The sequence below is a fragment of the Belonocnema kinseyi genome, chromosome 2 (assembly GCF_010883055.1).
Source record: "Belonocnema kinseyi isolate 2016_QV_RU_SX_M_011 chromosome 2, B_treatae_v1, whole genome shotgun sequence".
In the NCBI taxonomy this organism is placed as follows: Eukaryota; Metazoa; Arthropoda; class Insecta; order Hymenoptera; family Cynipidae; genus Belonocnema; species Belonocnema kinseyi.
The window spans coordinates 3164401-3181911 of NC_046658.1; the positions used below are offsets into that span (position 1 = coordinate 3164401).

Sequence of the window (17511 nt, forward strand, 5' to 3'; positions counted from 1 at the left end):
TAAGTGCTTATTTTGAGGAACTTCCGAAAACGCACTTTTCTGAAGGATTAAAAAAACTTCAAAAGCGATTGACCAAGTGTATAGAGCTCCAAGGAGATTATGCTGAAAAATAAAAAAAAAAATTACCCAAAAAAAATTGTTTTTATACTTCATTCTAAGGACTTATTGAAATACCCTCGTAGCTTGTTTAGATGGTCTGAAGGCTTTAAAATGTCCCTTCCGAAATTGAAATAAGAACACGGTCATAAATAAAAAGCAGAGAGGCTATCTCAAAAGAGTAGCCGACACTTTTTAAGGGTCCTTTGGTAAGCTTTTGGATTTAAATTTAACAATAGATTTTTTTAATTTCAAAGTTAACACCCTAAAACATAATAATTTGGAACCTACGGTTTTCAATTATTTCAGATATCTAACTTTTTTTAAATGTTTGTAATTGTTATAAATATAATGGATCTCTTAAATGGAATCAGATATGTCAAAGTAGGCAACATTTTTTAATGCCACACCAAAATAGTATATAAGTATATAAGTTATAATTATAAAATATGTATAATGAAAAAATCCATCAATCAAAAAAAGTGTTAATAATTTGAAGGTAACTTTAAAAAGGGAGGCGGGTTAGTGACGGCCAAATAGTGTAAATAACTCTTTCCGCCCGGTACGTAACAAATACACAAATACAATAGGACCATTATATGACCGTGACATCACTCTTAAAAGGACCTAAATCTATCTGACAATCTTTTGAGACGAAATCATTCAAATCGAGCATGCAGATAGCCTGAAACGGGCTAGGCTATTTCGCCTGAGAATATTGTGCGATTTTCTATCGGTAGGGCAATCGTATCTTTACCGTTGCTTCCTTATACTGCTTCCTAAGAAAAAGCTTACGTAAGTGACATTTTGTTTTTTGTCTACTGAAGCATTATCGTTTTTGTAGCGAGATTGTATACCTTCCTTTAAGCTACAAGTAGGAAAATGTATTGAATTACGTGGAGCATTGAGTTTAGTGATCCAGGGTTTTAAACCCAATCTCTAATGAGATATTAGGAATCACGATTTGTCATCATTATGACCCGTGACACAGTGGGCGATTCTACCCAGCAGAATCATCTTTTCCCTACTTGAATCTACTTTGATTGAATGTATACAAAAATTTCCTAGTGAGATATGACAGCTTTCTAGATTAATTTTATTTATTTGATGGGTATCTGCCCTAGACAAAAAGAAACTATCAACCAAACATTATTCTCAGTTGGAGAACTTTATTTTACTCATTTATACATATAACAAAATTTAAAGTGCTTGAGATTTATAAAGAGAAATGAAAACTATTTTTTTTATTGAGCCTTGCTCATGTTAAGAAAGGACAGAAATACCTAAGCAAATGAAGGTCTCATTCATAGGCATTTAAATCTAATAAGAATGGATTTAAAGGGCGGTCTGGGCAAGGTACATGCTGCCGTGCAATATTTATATTTGCCTAAATCGCGATCATAACTATAGAATCAACTCTTTTTTGCGAGTGAGATTCTATTGGACTATACGTCCTTTCTATCTAACCTGAAATAAATGGCTTAGGCCAGCGCGCATGTGATTTACAAAACCTAACAGGGTAGCTAATAAGGGAGAACCGCAGTCCTTCCACTAGAGTTTGGCGTTCTTCCGACGCATCGGAAGAAAGATAAGCTTTCTTGTCGGGAGCGGCTTTTTAACAGTTTGCCCCTCTGGATATCAGGTAGGTCCCCACTCCGATGCTACCTGGGCTGCTTGTGCGCTCCACTGCCGGTGGTCATTTTACGAGAGTTTACCGTATAACTTACTATGTTGGTAAAATCTATCGCCACCTTATCGGCTTGTGATACGCTGCGGTCCTCCGAGATGGAACTCATCACTACTTTATTATTATGGCAGTGTACCTTATAGTTGATTCATTATTTTACTCGCACATTCCATCATCCTATTTCTCACCTGAAGCTCGTCTAGAGTACCTTGTGACCCCTGAGCTCAAAATCCCTCAATTAAAAATTTTTTTGTTTCTGATCGGAAAACCTCCTTTGTAAGTTGTAGAAAAACTACATCGTCACAGTATGTGATTTGTAATGTGTAAAAGAAAATTAAATTTGAATGTGAAATATGTCAAAACCTCTAACCTTGAAATTAGATTTTTATTAATAATAAATTGTATACTTAAAAAAGCTTAGAATTTAGAGTTCAAAACATAAATGATGATAAATGAATTTTATAAACTTTAATTCATTTTATTGGGGATTATTTGACTGATGCAAGGTCTCTATATATTTGAATAAAATGAAAAACAAGTAAGGATTACTAAAGCTGGTTAAACCGGGTTATATTCTCCTTAAAGTAGAAACCGTAAGCTTTCTTTTAATATGTCTTTCCTAGAAATCTGATAAGGAAGTTACATGTTTTGACAGGTTTTTATTGAACATTTTCAACATAAAAATAACTGTACGAAGGACATATATTTTGCTAAATGGTTAACACCAACGTTAAGCTTCTTAAACTTTCTTTTAATTCCGTTGGCCAGAGTCTATAATTGTATTGGGCAGTTTTTTCATATCAGAAAATAAAATTTACATTAAAATCATTATTTTAAAAGTTTTTTAAATATGTCGAATACAGTATTTTTGACATCCTATAAATGGTTGAAAACTTTTTTTTTGTTCAAACAATCAAATGCAATATCGCGTTAATAATAAAATTTGATCATTGGTAGTAATTTTAAACATCTAGAGCCTCCATGTATTTACGCATCTGCCTGTCATCTGCAGCTATTTGTGGTTACATATTTCAATTAACCCGACATTCAGGTTTTCGAACTTATATAGCAGCATAAAAATAAAAAATAAAATTAATAAAAAATTCCGTTTCAAAAAATTAGTTCAAGTTTTAGTTTTTGAGTTATAGAATATTTAGGCTGAACCAATCAGAAGCGCTGTATTTATAAGACACTGCGAAGACTCCTGCTCACACGCGCACGGCTGTTTATATGCTCCTGATAGGTCTAGCTTAAATATTTTATGACTTAAAAATTAAGACTTCAACTGATTTTTTGAATAGAAATTTTCGATGTATTATTTTTATTTTTTATAGCCATATAAGTCCGAAAACTTAAGTCTGGACACCCTGTATAGAAATATTTCGATTCATGGACAGTAAAATATGGAAGATAATTCACATTCTTACAATCATTTTATTGGGGCACGTATTATATTTGTAAAATGATTTTAAACATCGATAGTATTATAAAAAATTATAATGAATTATGGTGAAGGAGAAGCCGGCCGGAAAAGAGGACAAAACGTATCTAGTAAACAGTTACTTTCGATCCCACTAAATATTTATTTACAGAATGTAAATATTATTCAAAATTTAAATACATATCGATAAGTGACAGCAAATGACAGACACTCACAAACATATAAAGGACATCACGGATGACGGTTTTGCCATGCTGAGGCGAATGCGATGCCACGGTAAGGATTGTGAAGATATCTTTTAGTCCAGAGCTTTGACACATTATATGCATGGAGGCTTATATGAAAACAACTGATCTCCCAATTGCTAATAATTTCTGGGTTTTAGTAACATGAGTAATCTTGGTAGTGGCCATTTTGGTTTACTCATATAGTACCTCTTTATTTATGATCTATAGAAGTAGATTCCTAAGATTCTTCGAGGCTAATAATGTGGTATAACAGTAGGTTCCTAAGCTTATAGATCACTGATCATTATTTGGAATTTATGTGTTTGTAATTCTACTTTGAAATAACTCATCATTCTGTTGAATATCTCAAATTTATCATTAATTTTTGTACATTTATGTAATGCCGTTAACTTAAGAGTTATTTTCGTAATATATGTAAAATGTATCTTATTAATTTTTCTAAATTTTTTATCCAGTCACAGATGATATACTCGATCATTTCACGTGTTTACTGAATGACTCCATGAAAATTTTAATAAAGAAAGAGCAAAAGAAAAGGTATGTAACCATTACGTAAAATTAGGGGGGTGACATGATTTTCGATTTTGCATTAGAGACGCGAGTTAGTTTTGTGAACAGGGGCGAGTCTCGAAACATTGGCGCCACCTCTGGGATGCCCGGTCGGCCCGTTGTCTGTTATTATTTTGCATGTAAAAACTTGTGAAATGTGATAAATCTATCGTCTTTTTCGCATATTTTATTCATTTACGGATAAATATATAATCAAAATGGGTGAAAATCGATGTATAGCTCCGAACTGTAAATCAGGGTACGACTTAGCCCGCTCAAGCGGAGTAAAAGATGTTTTTTTTTCTGCGTTCCAAAAAATGAGTTTGAAAGTTTGCAACAAGCAATGAAACGTGTCAAAAAGGATTTCATTAGTAATCCTGGACACGAAGCGCGTGAAGATAACTTTTTAAAGGATCAGATCATTTGGAAAAATGAAGTTTTAGCTCCTGATGGAACGGTTATTGCGGTAAGTATTACTATTTGTATACTCTGATATTGCTTTTACCTAAAATAATCGAGTGGCCCTGACAATTTCATGACAACATTTATTTTGATATTTTAATATATTCTTCTTGTTACTGAACTTTTATATTATTGTGATAGTGTGCAAAAATATAGTTTCAATAGTTGTTGAAATTTAACAAATATTTTAAGACCCTTACTATCTGTAAGAAAAATGTAAAATTAACATTAATGACAGTGTTGAATTATCGCTGAGTTTCAATATTCATGTATAATTACATTAATTTATTAATGAATTCAAGTATTAAATTAAATTAAAATTGTAACATAATTATGTTTTTGCAGTCATAATGGTCTAATAAAGGGCAATTTTTTGACAAAGGATTCTGAAATGTCTAATAAAAAAGTCAGCCTTCGAACAATGATCAGGGCAGTTTGGAAATTGAGATGGCTAACCTCCTAGTTTTAATTTAGGTTTCTTTTACCATTATGACTGCAAAAAAATAATTGATTTACAATCATAATATAGTTTAATACTTGCATTTATTAATAAATTAATGTAATTGTACATAAATATCGAAACTCTGCAATTATAAGAAACTGTTATTGATGTTACTTTTATATTTTTTCCTGAAGATAGCAAGGGTCTTAAAATACTTTTAAAACTTCTGAAACTATTAAAATTATCATTTTACATACCTCATTTTACAACATTTTACAACCTCATTTTTTGGAACGGAGAAAAACACTTTTTACTTCGTTTAAATGGCTTGAGTCGTACTCTGCTCTACAGTTCGGATTTATACATCGATGTCTTTAGTCCATATTTAATTCATATCTCCATATTTTAATCCAATTTTTAAATAAATATATGACTAAATGCACAGTAAACTTAATAGACTTCATACTGATAATCTCTTTACTATCTTAGCGAATAATACAATATACTATATATTAAAAATTATAATTTCTTATGTATTTTTATTTTAATGTAATAATACATTAGAATCATTCAAGTAAATAAACATAGAAAAACTATTATTTAGATAATATTTTAGAACTTTCCGTTTATTTGCTTTAAACCCTGAAGAAGTATTCTTTATATTTTACCATTTTACTCTGCTTGAATATTAAAATCCTTAAAAAGACATTTCCAGTGTTTTTAAGGTCTATTTTCCAATCTCCGATATTTTTTAAATTGCAGAAACAGTTAATCTTGGCTTAGTTCAAACTTAATTTTTTTTAAATATCCCCACAAATGTTCAAAATATTATAAAAACTGAGAAAATACTACATCTCCCAAGTTTCTTATCAGCTGCTATTTAAATGTAGAGCGTGGCGCTAGTGGCGCCAGTGTTTCATCTTCCGCCGTCCCAAACAAAATTGATTCAGTGCATTTGCATGGCGAGTCACCCCCCTGCGTAAAACCGATACTAATGGAAACAGTTTGCGCTTTGCGTTCTTAGAATCGCCAGGCTTGACGAAGGCGCTTTGTCGAATCCATTCTTCATAAGAGCAGAATCGGATTCCGTCTGAATGGCTTGTGATTCATGGATTAAAAACCATCTTAGGAGATGAATAATTAATTTCTGGCTTTAAATTTGGCTAATTACTGGCCAAGTAATTTTTGGAGAAATGAAGAAAAATCTACCTCAGCCTGGATTTGAACCAAGTCACGTGATTTGTTAAACGCTCCACTCATAAATAATGGCGTTCCCGGATTTGCTGTGGCCCTAGTGGCGCAATTGGTTAAACGGTCAACTCGTGAATAGTGGCCTCCTCTGTTCGAATGCGGACCAAAGTAGATTTTTCTTCATTTCTGCAAAAAGTATTTGACCAGTAATTTATTTCTTCGGTTGAGTATTAGATTTCCTCAGCATTAATTATTTAAAAAAGTTTAAGATGTTAATTTTGTTTGTCTATGTCTTCTACCCCGTTATCAGATTGTGTGACGTGTAGTTGAGGTAGCAGGACAGTGCGTGATGGGGGGGGGGGAGGAATTTTGAATCAGATGGCTGACGGGAGGTACATGTGCTGGATGGGAAAGGTGCTCGTATCACATGAGGCCGGTTAAGGATAAGACAAGTCAGAAAGGCAGGAGTGCGATGAAGCCTGCGTAAAGCGGGGCGTAGACGGGGCTGATCCTAGTCACGGGATGCCGACCGGGGAGCGGCGGTCTGGTTTGCCTGTTGGCGCGCGGCGAGCCACTGGTCAAGTCCTTGCATCCCTTGTGGTGGGTTGGCTTGACTGGTGGGTGGGGGCAAGCATACAAGCTTGATGTCCCCCTTCATAAGTTTCCGCCAGGCGGATAACGCGTCCATGCATATAGCGGTTGGAGGGGGGGTTGAGTTATGGTCGCCGAGTACGGCTTTTTGTTGTAATTTTTTGTGGGGGGGATGGGGAGGAAGTGTAAGGAAGAAGGACGGGAAAGAGAATCTTGGGTCAAATGTGCGGGAGCCCAAGGTGGATCGCCGACCCGGAGTTGCTGTAGGTCGGTGAGTGGCCACCCGATGACTTATTTTTTTCAAAAAGGTTTTTTTTGTATTCAAATTTCCCACCCCCCTTTATTCATCGAAATTTATATTCCGCCGGTGACTTCCGCAGAAGCGTTTTGCGGGAGGGGAACCTAGGAGGGAGGGCGAGAACGTCTCGTAGGCGAGGAGAAGCAGGGTGTCCGATCCTGGTTCCGTGGGAGTGATCCTGGCACTCGGGGTGCCAGGGGGGGGTGGGGTAAATAGGGTGAGGCACTGGCACAGGGATTCCGGCTCGAAGACTGAGCCTCCGCGATTGTACCGTGCTGTGAATGGTTAGCAACGTTGTCTCCCGCTATGGCAACGAAGTAAATTTTCATAAGGTCCCCTGGCGCTGGAAGGGGTGCGGAGGGGGCCACCTTTAAATCCCATGGACATGGGGGAGAATTTGGACAGTCCCGTACTATAGGCCGGCTTGGTCCAGCTACTGGAGAGTCGCCCCGTCGGGTGAGATTCATCGGCGGGAAAACGTACCGAGGTTCCCAAATGAACCGCGGCACCCACAAGGACAGAGGTAGGCGACGACTAGAAAAAGGACGTCTCTGCCGTGGGTCCCGTGTTCCGTCGTTACCTCGACGGATTTCTAATAGATTGGGAGCCCCGTGTATCAGTAACCCAGGCTCGTGTGGGTCGTAAGGCGGCCCGGCGAAACGAGGCGATGAATTGGGAACAGCGGCGCGAACTGCTTCGTTGACGGTTCGTTGAAGTTTCTCTCCTTGAGCTCGCTGGCGCTGTCGTTCCCGGTGATTTGCCTGAGGCTCGGCGGCTCGTCGAGCCCGCTCTTCTGCGGATAATGCCGCCTCTTCTGCTTGACTCGCCCAGCGAAGCCGCGTCCGGCGATTAGGCCGCGGTCCTCGGCCTTCACTTGACATAAAAGGGGGTCAATGAGGAAAGCGCACCGTACACACGCGGACGTGTGTAAAAACACTCGTGTGGTCATAAACCCGAGAGAGTGCGTTTGGGGACGACTCGGCCTGCTTCCTGATACTTCCAATGGAGGCACGACAACCTCTCGGCCGACAATGTCTCTACGAAAGTACCGCACCACTCGAGAAGGAAACAACCTTTCGGCCGTTGTTCCCTCGGATGACGGAAGGCACCGTGAATCGCGGGGAATGGCACTATCAGGCAAGCCTGGCACTATCAGGCAAGCCTGGCACCACAAACACCCTTTTTTTTGCACTGTTTTTTTTGCACTCACTGATACACTTCACCGATGTTCGCGAAACACTTAAGATACTTGACAGCTGAAGACAACTAACCCACGGGGGTGTTTGGTGGTTGAAGCCGACGATTTATCTGCTGGCACTATAGCTCGATGGTATGGAGAAGGTGATGAGAGGGTAGGCTGCCACGGACAGCAGAGAACTCTAATGAAGTCGGTTGAAAACCGTTTATTTTACTGAGAAAAGTTTTGCACATAGACAGAGAGAGAGCAGAGCGGAACTCAGGCTCTCCTTACTTCCTAAAGCGGACTGCTTCTACAAACCCAGACTCGATGCTCCGTGACCGAGCGGGAGGCTGTCCGAGAGCAGTGGGAGCGGCAGCGGGCCCGCTGATTGGCTGCAACGCCGACAATGGAGTCGCAGCCAGCAGAGGGAGAAGCGCTGCCTCTAACGCACTACCTTGGATCTCACGCGTCAGCACCGAAATTAATGCAAAATCGCTAATTATTAATTTGAATTTAAAAATAGAAATAATTAAGATAATGTAATGAAACTTAAAACTAGTGCTAGGTACTATCCCAGCTTCATTATTCCGAAGGAATCACGAAGCTAGGGCAAATATAACGGCAGTTGGGTTTTTGTGTTCATTAATTATTAATTTTGATTATTATTATTATATTTACTTTTATTTATATTTTAAAAACTACCGCCCAACTGCCTCTCTATTTCGTTACTTTCTTTATCTTATTTATAATTTTTCTACATCGTTTCTCTTAAAGTATTTTGAGCTCGGGTGATCCGGCGCTGGTTGAGCTCCCCGTTCTCGCCAGTGCGCCTAAGAAGAGAGGTAGAGGAGAGAGAAGAGAGAGAGAAGATGAGCGTGCGAGAGAGATAGGCTCTGGCGTACGTGTTTGGACCTACCGCAATGTTTTCGTGTTGCACGAAAACACGACGGTAGTACGTGTTAAGAGTTGACCGGGAAGGAATCTTCGGTTATCTGTGGGCCGTCTGGGCACGGCAGATGTGCCCAGACAATGCTAATTGCTTTATAGGGGTGAGCAAACTCGTCCATAGAATCTCAGGAATTCTTAAATGGTCACGTAAAACTTTCACTTCAAATCTTCTCTCGAAAATTTTGAGTGAACGTCCGTAGGCTGTTTTAAGAATAGCTGAGGTTCTCAAATCTGACATTCCTCATAAAACATCTACTTGGATCTAATCAATATTATTATAATATTGATTAATTTGTTTAAGGTTGTGAAAACAAACGCTCTCTGGCTCCGCTGGGATATGAACCCAGGTCCTTCAGATTGCCGGATTTTGTTTATCAACTTGGTCCTAATCAATATTATAATAATATTGATTAATTTTTTTAATGTTTTTAATTTCTAATCATAAAAAAATTAATCAATATTATAAGAATATTGATTAGGACCAAGTAGACAAACAAAATAACATCTTAAACTTTTAAAGCCTGTTACACTTTTTTCCGAAACACAGTGTTCGTACATCTCTCTCAACACAGGATTAATTCTTCGAACAATCCTGTTTTTTAGTACAGCTTCGAAGATCTTATACAGTGTGTCCATACAAGTTATTGGCCTGTAATTCTCTGGGTTAGAGAATTCATCTTCTTTGGATAATAGTATAGTGCGTCCTAACACCAGCCACTGCAGAATGGGCGTTTCCGCCTTCAAATATGAGATGAATATGTGAGATGTTTGTGTGTAGAAGCAAACTTCTTTCACCAGAAGTTCATGATACTATCTGGTTCTGAAGCGGAAATATTCTCCGTATCCCTAAGTGCTTTTTTCACCTCTTCGGCGGTGATTGATGGAAATCCCTCCTCAGTTGTTATATGGTTGTCGCAAAACTCCCTGAAGCGGATGATATTATCAGTATCTTCTTTCATTTCCAGTGTTTTCATAATCTTGTTTACTTCTCTTCAAAAAGCCTCTATCTCGTAGGGCTTTGGTACATTTTGGACAGAAACCGGTGTGCGCTGAAGTGGCGCGATGGATCAGCATGAAACTGTTGATTCTCCATGATTCATCTCTCACTTTTTTGTACTCTCCAAACGTTCTGTAGTCAATCACACACTGAATACGGGACGCAATTCTGTCTTGCCAAAAGTTTGATTACACCTAAAAAATTAGTTGAAGTAATATTTTCATATTTTTGTTGTCTGCAAATAAATTTATTTCTATGAAATACATTTTGAAGGATCAGGAGGTTATATCTAGTAATGTTAAACGATTTCCAAGATTTTTCAAAACCATGTTTAAAAATGAGTATATTCCTATGTGGAGTTAGTGAGAGAAAAGTTTAGAAAACTTTAAGTTCTAAAAACATTTTTTTTTCTTCAACATTAAAAAAAGGACCTTTAAATGTATACTAATCGATCCTCTATAGTCTATTTGAATTAAATTTTGTTAACGTGACAAAAATAATCTTGAAAATCCCTTTAACTATAATAGATATAACTCCTTAAGATATTATATGTATTCATATTCTCTGCAAGATATTAGTACTAATTGAAAATTATTAGGATTTAATTTCATATAATGTAATAACGCGAAAACCTTTAATGCAGACTTTATGTATGTCCAGTGACATTATAAAGTAGTTACTTTATACATTAAGGAGCCGCATATGGGTGATTTCCAAATATGTTTTAATTTCATGTTACTGCAAGTTTAGTCGGTGTGTTCAAAACTAAAGAAAGGAATGGTTATATTATTGTAATTAGTCTCGAGAAAGCTGTATAATTTGAATTTCTTCAAATCTTATCATAATATTAAGTCTTACCGTCTGCGAAGAAATGGACAAAACGCCCATTAGCTTAATTTTACAAGACGAGCGATCATAGCCGAGGCGGCCAGCAGCAATTTGAGTAGTGGGTAGGCGTCTACGAAAAGCATTCCTAGCAAAGGTCACGTACATAGCGCGTACAGCTGTAATAGTAAGTAATTGAGCCGTTTTTCGTAGGCCTGGTACCGTCTCTAAGTGCGCTTATCATGCTTATGTTTATAGCTTAATGTAAAAAAATAAATTGACATCAAAAATTTATGGTTTTTGCGAATGAAAGAACAACTGAAAAACTATCGATTGGTGTAAAAATTAAAAATCTATATTTCGGCTGTTAGGTCCCTTTCTTCCCAGACGGTCTCATATAAAATATATCCTTTAGCATCGTGCCTGTGTCGAAAGAATAAGTTCTCGATCTCTCGAGCAGCTTAGTTAGTAGTCAGAATAATAGGCCAGTATTCTGAAGACCTAATTAGATTCGGTACGGAGAGAAAACGGAGCGATATCGAATTATTTTCAACTGAATTTAAGTTATATAAACAATAATATTATTTTGTTTGATATTCCTTAAATCATGAAAACTGTTTCTTAATTTTAGGTCACTGTAAAAGCTCTGTACGATTACAAAGCAAGAAGTGACAGTGAACTATCATTTGTCAAACATGCTATAATAACGAATGTGAATCGACAAAGTGGTGTTTGGTGGAGAGGTGACTATGGAGGCAAAAAACAACATTGGTTTCCTGCCAGTTATGTTCAGGAAATAGAACTACGTGAAACTAAATGTGATGTAAGTACATACTATTAGTCGTTCTCGCATTTTAGGTGATACACAAAAATCAAAGATTGAATCTTTTGCGGCAACGGCTCATTTTGTGAGGTTCGGATTTTTTCTCGATTGAACAATATAAAAGGTGTGCAATTATTTTTTTGTTTATCTTTGACCCTATTTCAGCAAGCCCAAGTAATTTGTTCATCATCATTTTAAATGACTAATTAAGTAGGTGGCAACGATGTTGCTTAAACTAAAGACGAGGCTAAAAAAGCGGACGAGTCACAAAGAGGTCCTCCTAGGAGACATGCACGATTATATTTACAACAAGATCATGAAAAGCTAATGAGCCGTGTCTAAGGGTGGGGGAAAAGCACATTTTTTGGTCCAGGGCGATTGCCTGGGGTTGTGAAAGGTGTATAGCAACTGACGGGGCGTTCAAGGGATTAAGAAAAAAAAGAATAAAGTCAAGAAGAAGAATTAAATTTGGTTAAATAACACAGTGTTTCAATTAGAAGAAAGGATAACTGAATTTCAGGCCGTTTCATACAAATTTCTCTGAATTATGAGTCTCTATTTGAATCATTTCATTGCCTAAAAGATTTAAGTCCTTTCTTATATTTTAATTTATCGTCGTACGACCTTGAGGATTGCGACGCATGAAAGATAGTTAAGAAATGTTTGGCTTTCATAACGTCTTCAGAAAACTAATCTCTTTTTACACTACACACTTTCGTTTTTTTATTCACATGCATTTATTAATTTGTGACTACTTATTTATTCATATATTTATATGTGTGGATGAACCTTCAAGTTTTCCGACAGATAATAGGTCTATGAGAGATTGGATCGAAGTTTTCCGGTAGTCAATCCAGGCTATTGACAGGGTGCTTTGATGGACTGCTGCGTCTTTGCAGATGCAACTGTCAATTAGCAGCTTCTCTCGGCATCCTGCTAAACCTTTATTTATCCACGTTATTTTTACATCTGTCTCCACGTAGGGCTCAATTCTTCGAACAATCATGTTGCTTAGGACTGCTGTAAAAATCTTACACAGTGTGTTGAAACAATTTATTCGCCTGTATATCTCTCGATTGGGCAAGGTTCCTTTTTGCGGGAGGAATATAGTCCGTTCTAACAGCAGACACTGCGGAATGGGCGTTATAAGTTTGTTTAAAAACTCCTTGAAGCGGATGGCATTATCAGTATCTTCTTTCAACTCCAGTTTTTTTTGGGATCTTGTGTAACTCTTTCCAAAAAGTCTCTACCTCGTTGGGCTTGGGTGGATTTTTGACAGAAACTAGGGGAACGCTAAAGAGGCGCAATGGGTCAGCAAGAAGCTGTTGATTCTTAATCCATCTCTCCGTATTCTGTATCCCCCTCCTTGCATCAGATAACACCTGTATTTTGTTCAACAATATGCTAGTTGATTTTCAGCAATTTTGACCTGTTCAGTGTGTGATTGAAGATGATCACTTCTTGGGCGAACTTTCGAACCCATTTGGTGAACATTCTACCAGATTTTATGTAGTCAATCACACACTGAACACGAGACGCTTCTGTCTTGTCCATCCAATCTTCTTGTTCAATTTATACATGCCTTTTGTTTTTTGCTTCATCGTCAGTTTTAGCCATCGATTTAAATAAGTCAAAGCTCTTGCAGCACCATAAACTGAAAAATTGATGGTCCCGAGATCGGGCTCCTTTGAGATATCGTCACGAAGGGAGGCATCGACATCAGCCAGCTCTTGGGTCTTAGGAGGAACCTGTAGGTTAATATTCCTCCTTGTCCAGAAATCATTATCATCGCTCAGAAGGTGCCTGCTTTCCGTGGTTTGTCTGAATGTCGCTTCCTCTTCTTCATACTTAGCTTGTTTATGTAGTAGTTGATTTCTTACTTTTTAATGTGTGTATGCAACATTATAAAATATTGATTTTTGAATTTGAATGCTTTTCGGTTGGCCTACCTGCAGTCCCAGCCAAGGAGCTACCTGGTAGGATATGAATTAGCATATCTTCATAAATAGACAGACACGTCAGGAATGGTCAGGGTGTTCAGAAGTCGTCAAAACTTCTGACCATTTGTAATGATTCCTGACTTTTTTAAGTAGGGAAAAGCTACATTTATTTTAATATAATTTAATATAATTACAGTTTATTTAAGCTCGATAGTCAGAGACAAATTACAGGCATGTACTAGATCTGAATGTTTATCTAATGTGTTTTTGACAGAAATTATTGTACCGCATTATAAAATGTATTCTATCTGTTAGGTGCCGCTTTTATTCCATTAAAGGCCTTTTTTAATCATCTTTTGTGACTACTTTTAAGCGTCTGTATTGTTGAAGTGCCTACAAATTCGTCATAAGAATCCAAGTAATTTATTTGCACTTGCTACAGTTTTTTCAATAAATATTTTTAATTTGAGGAAAGAATCGTAATTTCGGCCCAGATCAGTTATGGTTAATTCCCTATCAAGCTCAGCTCCGTGCAATATGTATTTAAAATATATAGATAAAGGTGCATTGTGGCTTTGAAACAGTGTCATAATTTGACACGTTTGAATGTTTCATTCCAATTTGTTAAAGTTATACCAAAATGAATCCGACAAATGTTTGACCAGAAGCGTCGTTTTCAGTATTTTGGATCAGCGGTCTCAGCTTCGCTTCTAGGCGTCGCACAGTGGGAAAAAAGCACCTTTTTGGACAAAAATCGACCGAAAGAGCAATTCTTAACAGATTTTGATGTTTTTTTTAGAAATGACCGTAAGGCTTCCAGTTATAACAAGTAACTGCGGATATTTTAATTCGAATTAACGTAAATTTTTTATTTAACAACAAATTTACAACTTTTTGTTGCTAAACTTTTCTGTGATACCATTTTTTCTAAGACTTTCAAATTCATTAAAAAAGGCCATAAATCAATTAAATAAATAACTAAAAATAATTTCCAGTGGGTTAGAGTAACTACAAAAATTGTTAATAATGTTATAAACAAATTAATTCACAAAAGTCATTTTTTCGTGATTCGCAATGATTAGCTAATTTTAACCCATAGCTTTTGTATAAAGTATCACAGATAATGATATGCGCTTACAATAAGTTAAGAATAGGTATGAATTGCCAATTATTTAAACAATTTTTATAAACAAATGCATATTTAAATCATTTTTTCATGAATATGATTGATTTTTTTGCGGAATCAACTTGAAATGTCTTACCAAAGACACCTTGCTGTAATATTTTTTATAATGATCGAAAAGTGTTGATTATTTAAACAATGTTTATAAACAAATGCACATTTTGACCATTTTTTCATGTATAGGCTTGAGTTTTTTTGTGGAACCAATTCGAAATGTCTTGCAAAAGACTCTTTGCTATTATATTTTTAATAGTGACAAAAACTGCTAATTATTTAAACAAGTTTTATAAACAATTGCACATTTTAACCATTTTTTCATGTATAGGCTTGATTTTTTTGCGGAATCAATTTGAAATGTCTTGCAAAAGAATCCTTGCTGTCATATTGTTTATAGCCATTCGTGCTTCAGTAAGTGAAAATCGAGCTCACTTATTGGAGATTGTGATACTCTCAGCCATTTTTGACTCATGTGGCCCTGAAAAGGGCCGTTTTTAGGTAGGCATTTATGCTTCAGTAAGTAAGAATCGAACTCACTCCTTGGAGTGAGTTCACAGTTAATTCAATCACAGTTATTCATGAAAAAATGGTTTAAATATGCATTTGTTTATAAAAATTGTTTAAATATTTGGCAATTAATACCTATTCTTAACTTATTGTAAGCGCATATTTACTCTAACTCACTGGAAATTATTTTTAGTTACTTATTTAATTGATTTATGACCTTTTTTAATGAATTTGAAAGTCTTCGAAAAAATGGTATCACGGAAAATTTTAGCAACAACAAGTTGTAATTTTGTTGTTCAATAAAAAATGTAAGTTAAGTCAAATTAAAATATCCGCAGTTACTTGTTATAACTGGAAGCCTTACGGTCATTTCTATAAAAAAGCATCAAAATCCGTTAAGAATTGCACTGTCGGTCGATTTTTGTCCAAAAAAGGTGCTTTTTTTCCCACTGTGCGTCGTAGCGATGGCTTGACGTTAGCTTTCAGCACATGGAATATGTAGAAGTCGAAGGGAATTTTTTCATCAAGAAAGTGAGTCATAAGTCATTTATGAATATTGCGATTCTTGAAAGTATAATTGCATCTTTTTTCCGTACCCTTCCTTTCGTTTGTATAATTCTATAAACAAAATTATGTTTATTATAACAATAATGATCTTCTTCGTATTTTTAGACATTTTTATTTAAGACACGTAATACTTTCCTTTAAAAATATCCTACATAAAAGGACTAATTGAATTGAAAAAGTGTCGCAAATAGGAAATCTTTCCGATCAATTTGGATATTATTCAGCTTAATTCTATTCGGATTGCCAAACTGATCTTTTCAAATCGCGACCTAAGTTCTTACGTCAATCCGGTTCCGTTTGGACATTATAAACTGTGAATTATTCGGATAGCCGAATTTGTTCTGAGCTGCTTTCAGTAGCCATTTTAATAAGAATTTTCCTGCAGATTACAAATCTGGAAACAAAAATTCCCCAGCACGCCAAGTTTTTGAAAAACAAGGTTTCGAAATGACAAAAAAACAACATTTTTGTGGCACTTTCTGAAGCCGTGTAAAAATAATGTGACGCGCTAGAATACTTGAAGTAAGATTAGATGAAAGTTTTAACATTAAACTTAAAATCTATAATGCAATGAACTGAGTTTCGTCCTAAGAATATATGGTGTGGTGCTGCTCAGGTTTTTCACCCGGGCTCACGCCAATTTTCTGTTCGCTGCTACTCAACAAGACAATACCTTTAGAAAATCAAATTCACTTTAATTGATTCATTCATAATAAATAAAAAAATATTTGTTCCTAGTGATTGTTTAGTATTTAGAGACAAGTTTAATTCCACTTTATGTTTGAAGTAAGAAAAAGTGCGAAATTTTTTGTTTATTAATTAATATAGTATTTTAATCAATATTTTAAAATCGGCTCTAGCACTTTTTGTGTAAATTTCTTAAACTTAAAAGAAAAGATCAAATCGCAATAAAACTGAATAAATTATAGAGAAAATTTTCAATAGGAACAATGTATTGATCCATGGTTTTTCAAATTTTAAGATTGATTATGTATAAAACAAGAATAAGAGTTATTTGAATTACACGATAACACATAGTGAGAAGGTTACAGGTATATGATGCACAGGTATATCACTTGAAAAAAATATTAATTACTATATGGTGCATAGTTAAATCACTATTGTTTACATCGGTGGTTAAATGTTAGTTTAATTATTTGCGGTCTTAAGTGCAGTTTACGAAAAAGAACACATGCAAACTTCTTCACTATTAACAAGTAACTGATTGAGAAACAACTCGCGCAATCGCAATCGAATGAATGAGATTAGTCAACTTGACTGATGGAAAAAAGGGGGGGCTTGATATGAGAAATAAGAAAAATTAAAGAAACTTTTACATAGTTCCTACTCCCCTTCTGATACAGTTGTCTGAACTAGCTGTAAGGTCCCTTTTATAGATGCCTTTTGGTGTCCGAATGGTTACCACATGGACCAAACCGTCGTTTCTAGGATGGAATTGTTCGATGCGCACAAAAAAGTAATGCTTCGCATGCCTAGGTGTAACCCCTGGGTATGCAACCTTTTCCTAAAACTAAGATT

The 17511-nt window shown here is 36.1% G+C and overlaps 1 protein-coding gene across 3 annotated transcripts in view; it reads left to right on the top strand.

The window, feature by feature from the left end:
- LOC117167561 (1-phosphatidylinositol 4,5-bisphosphate phosphodiesterase gamma-1) overlaps positions 1 to 17511 on the top strand; it is a 400270-nt gene that overhangs the window by 199217 nt on the left and 183542 nt on the right. For 2 of the 3 annotated variants that reach the window (XM_033352585.1, XM_033352587.1), the window contains exon 12: positions 11587 to 11778. The exons of the other annotated variant lie outside the window; for it this stretch is intronic. In XM_033352585.1, the coding sequence (XP_033208476.1) occupies positions 11587 to 11778 (192 nt within the window). The remainder of the gene's footprint in view (positions 1 to 11586; positions 11779 to 17511) is intronic. 3 annotated transcript variants of the gene reach the window in all.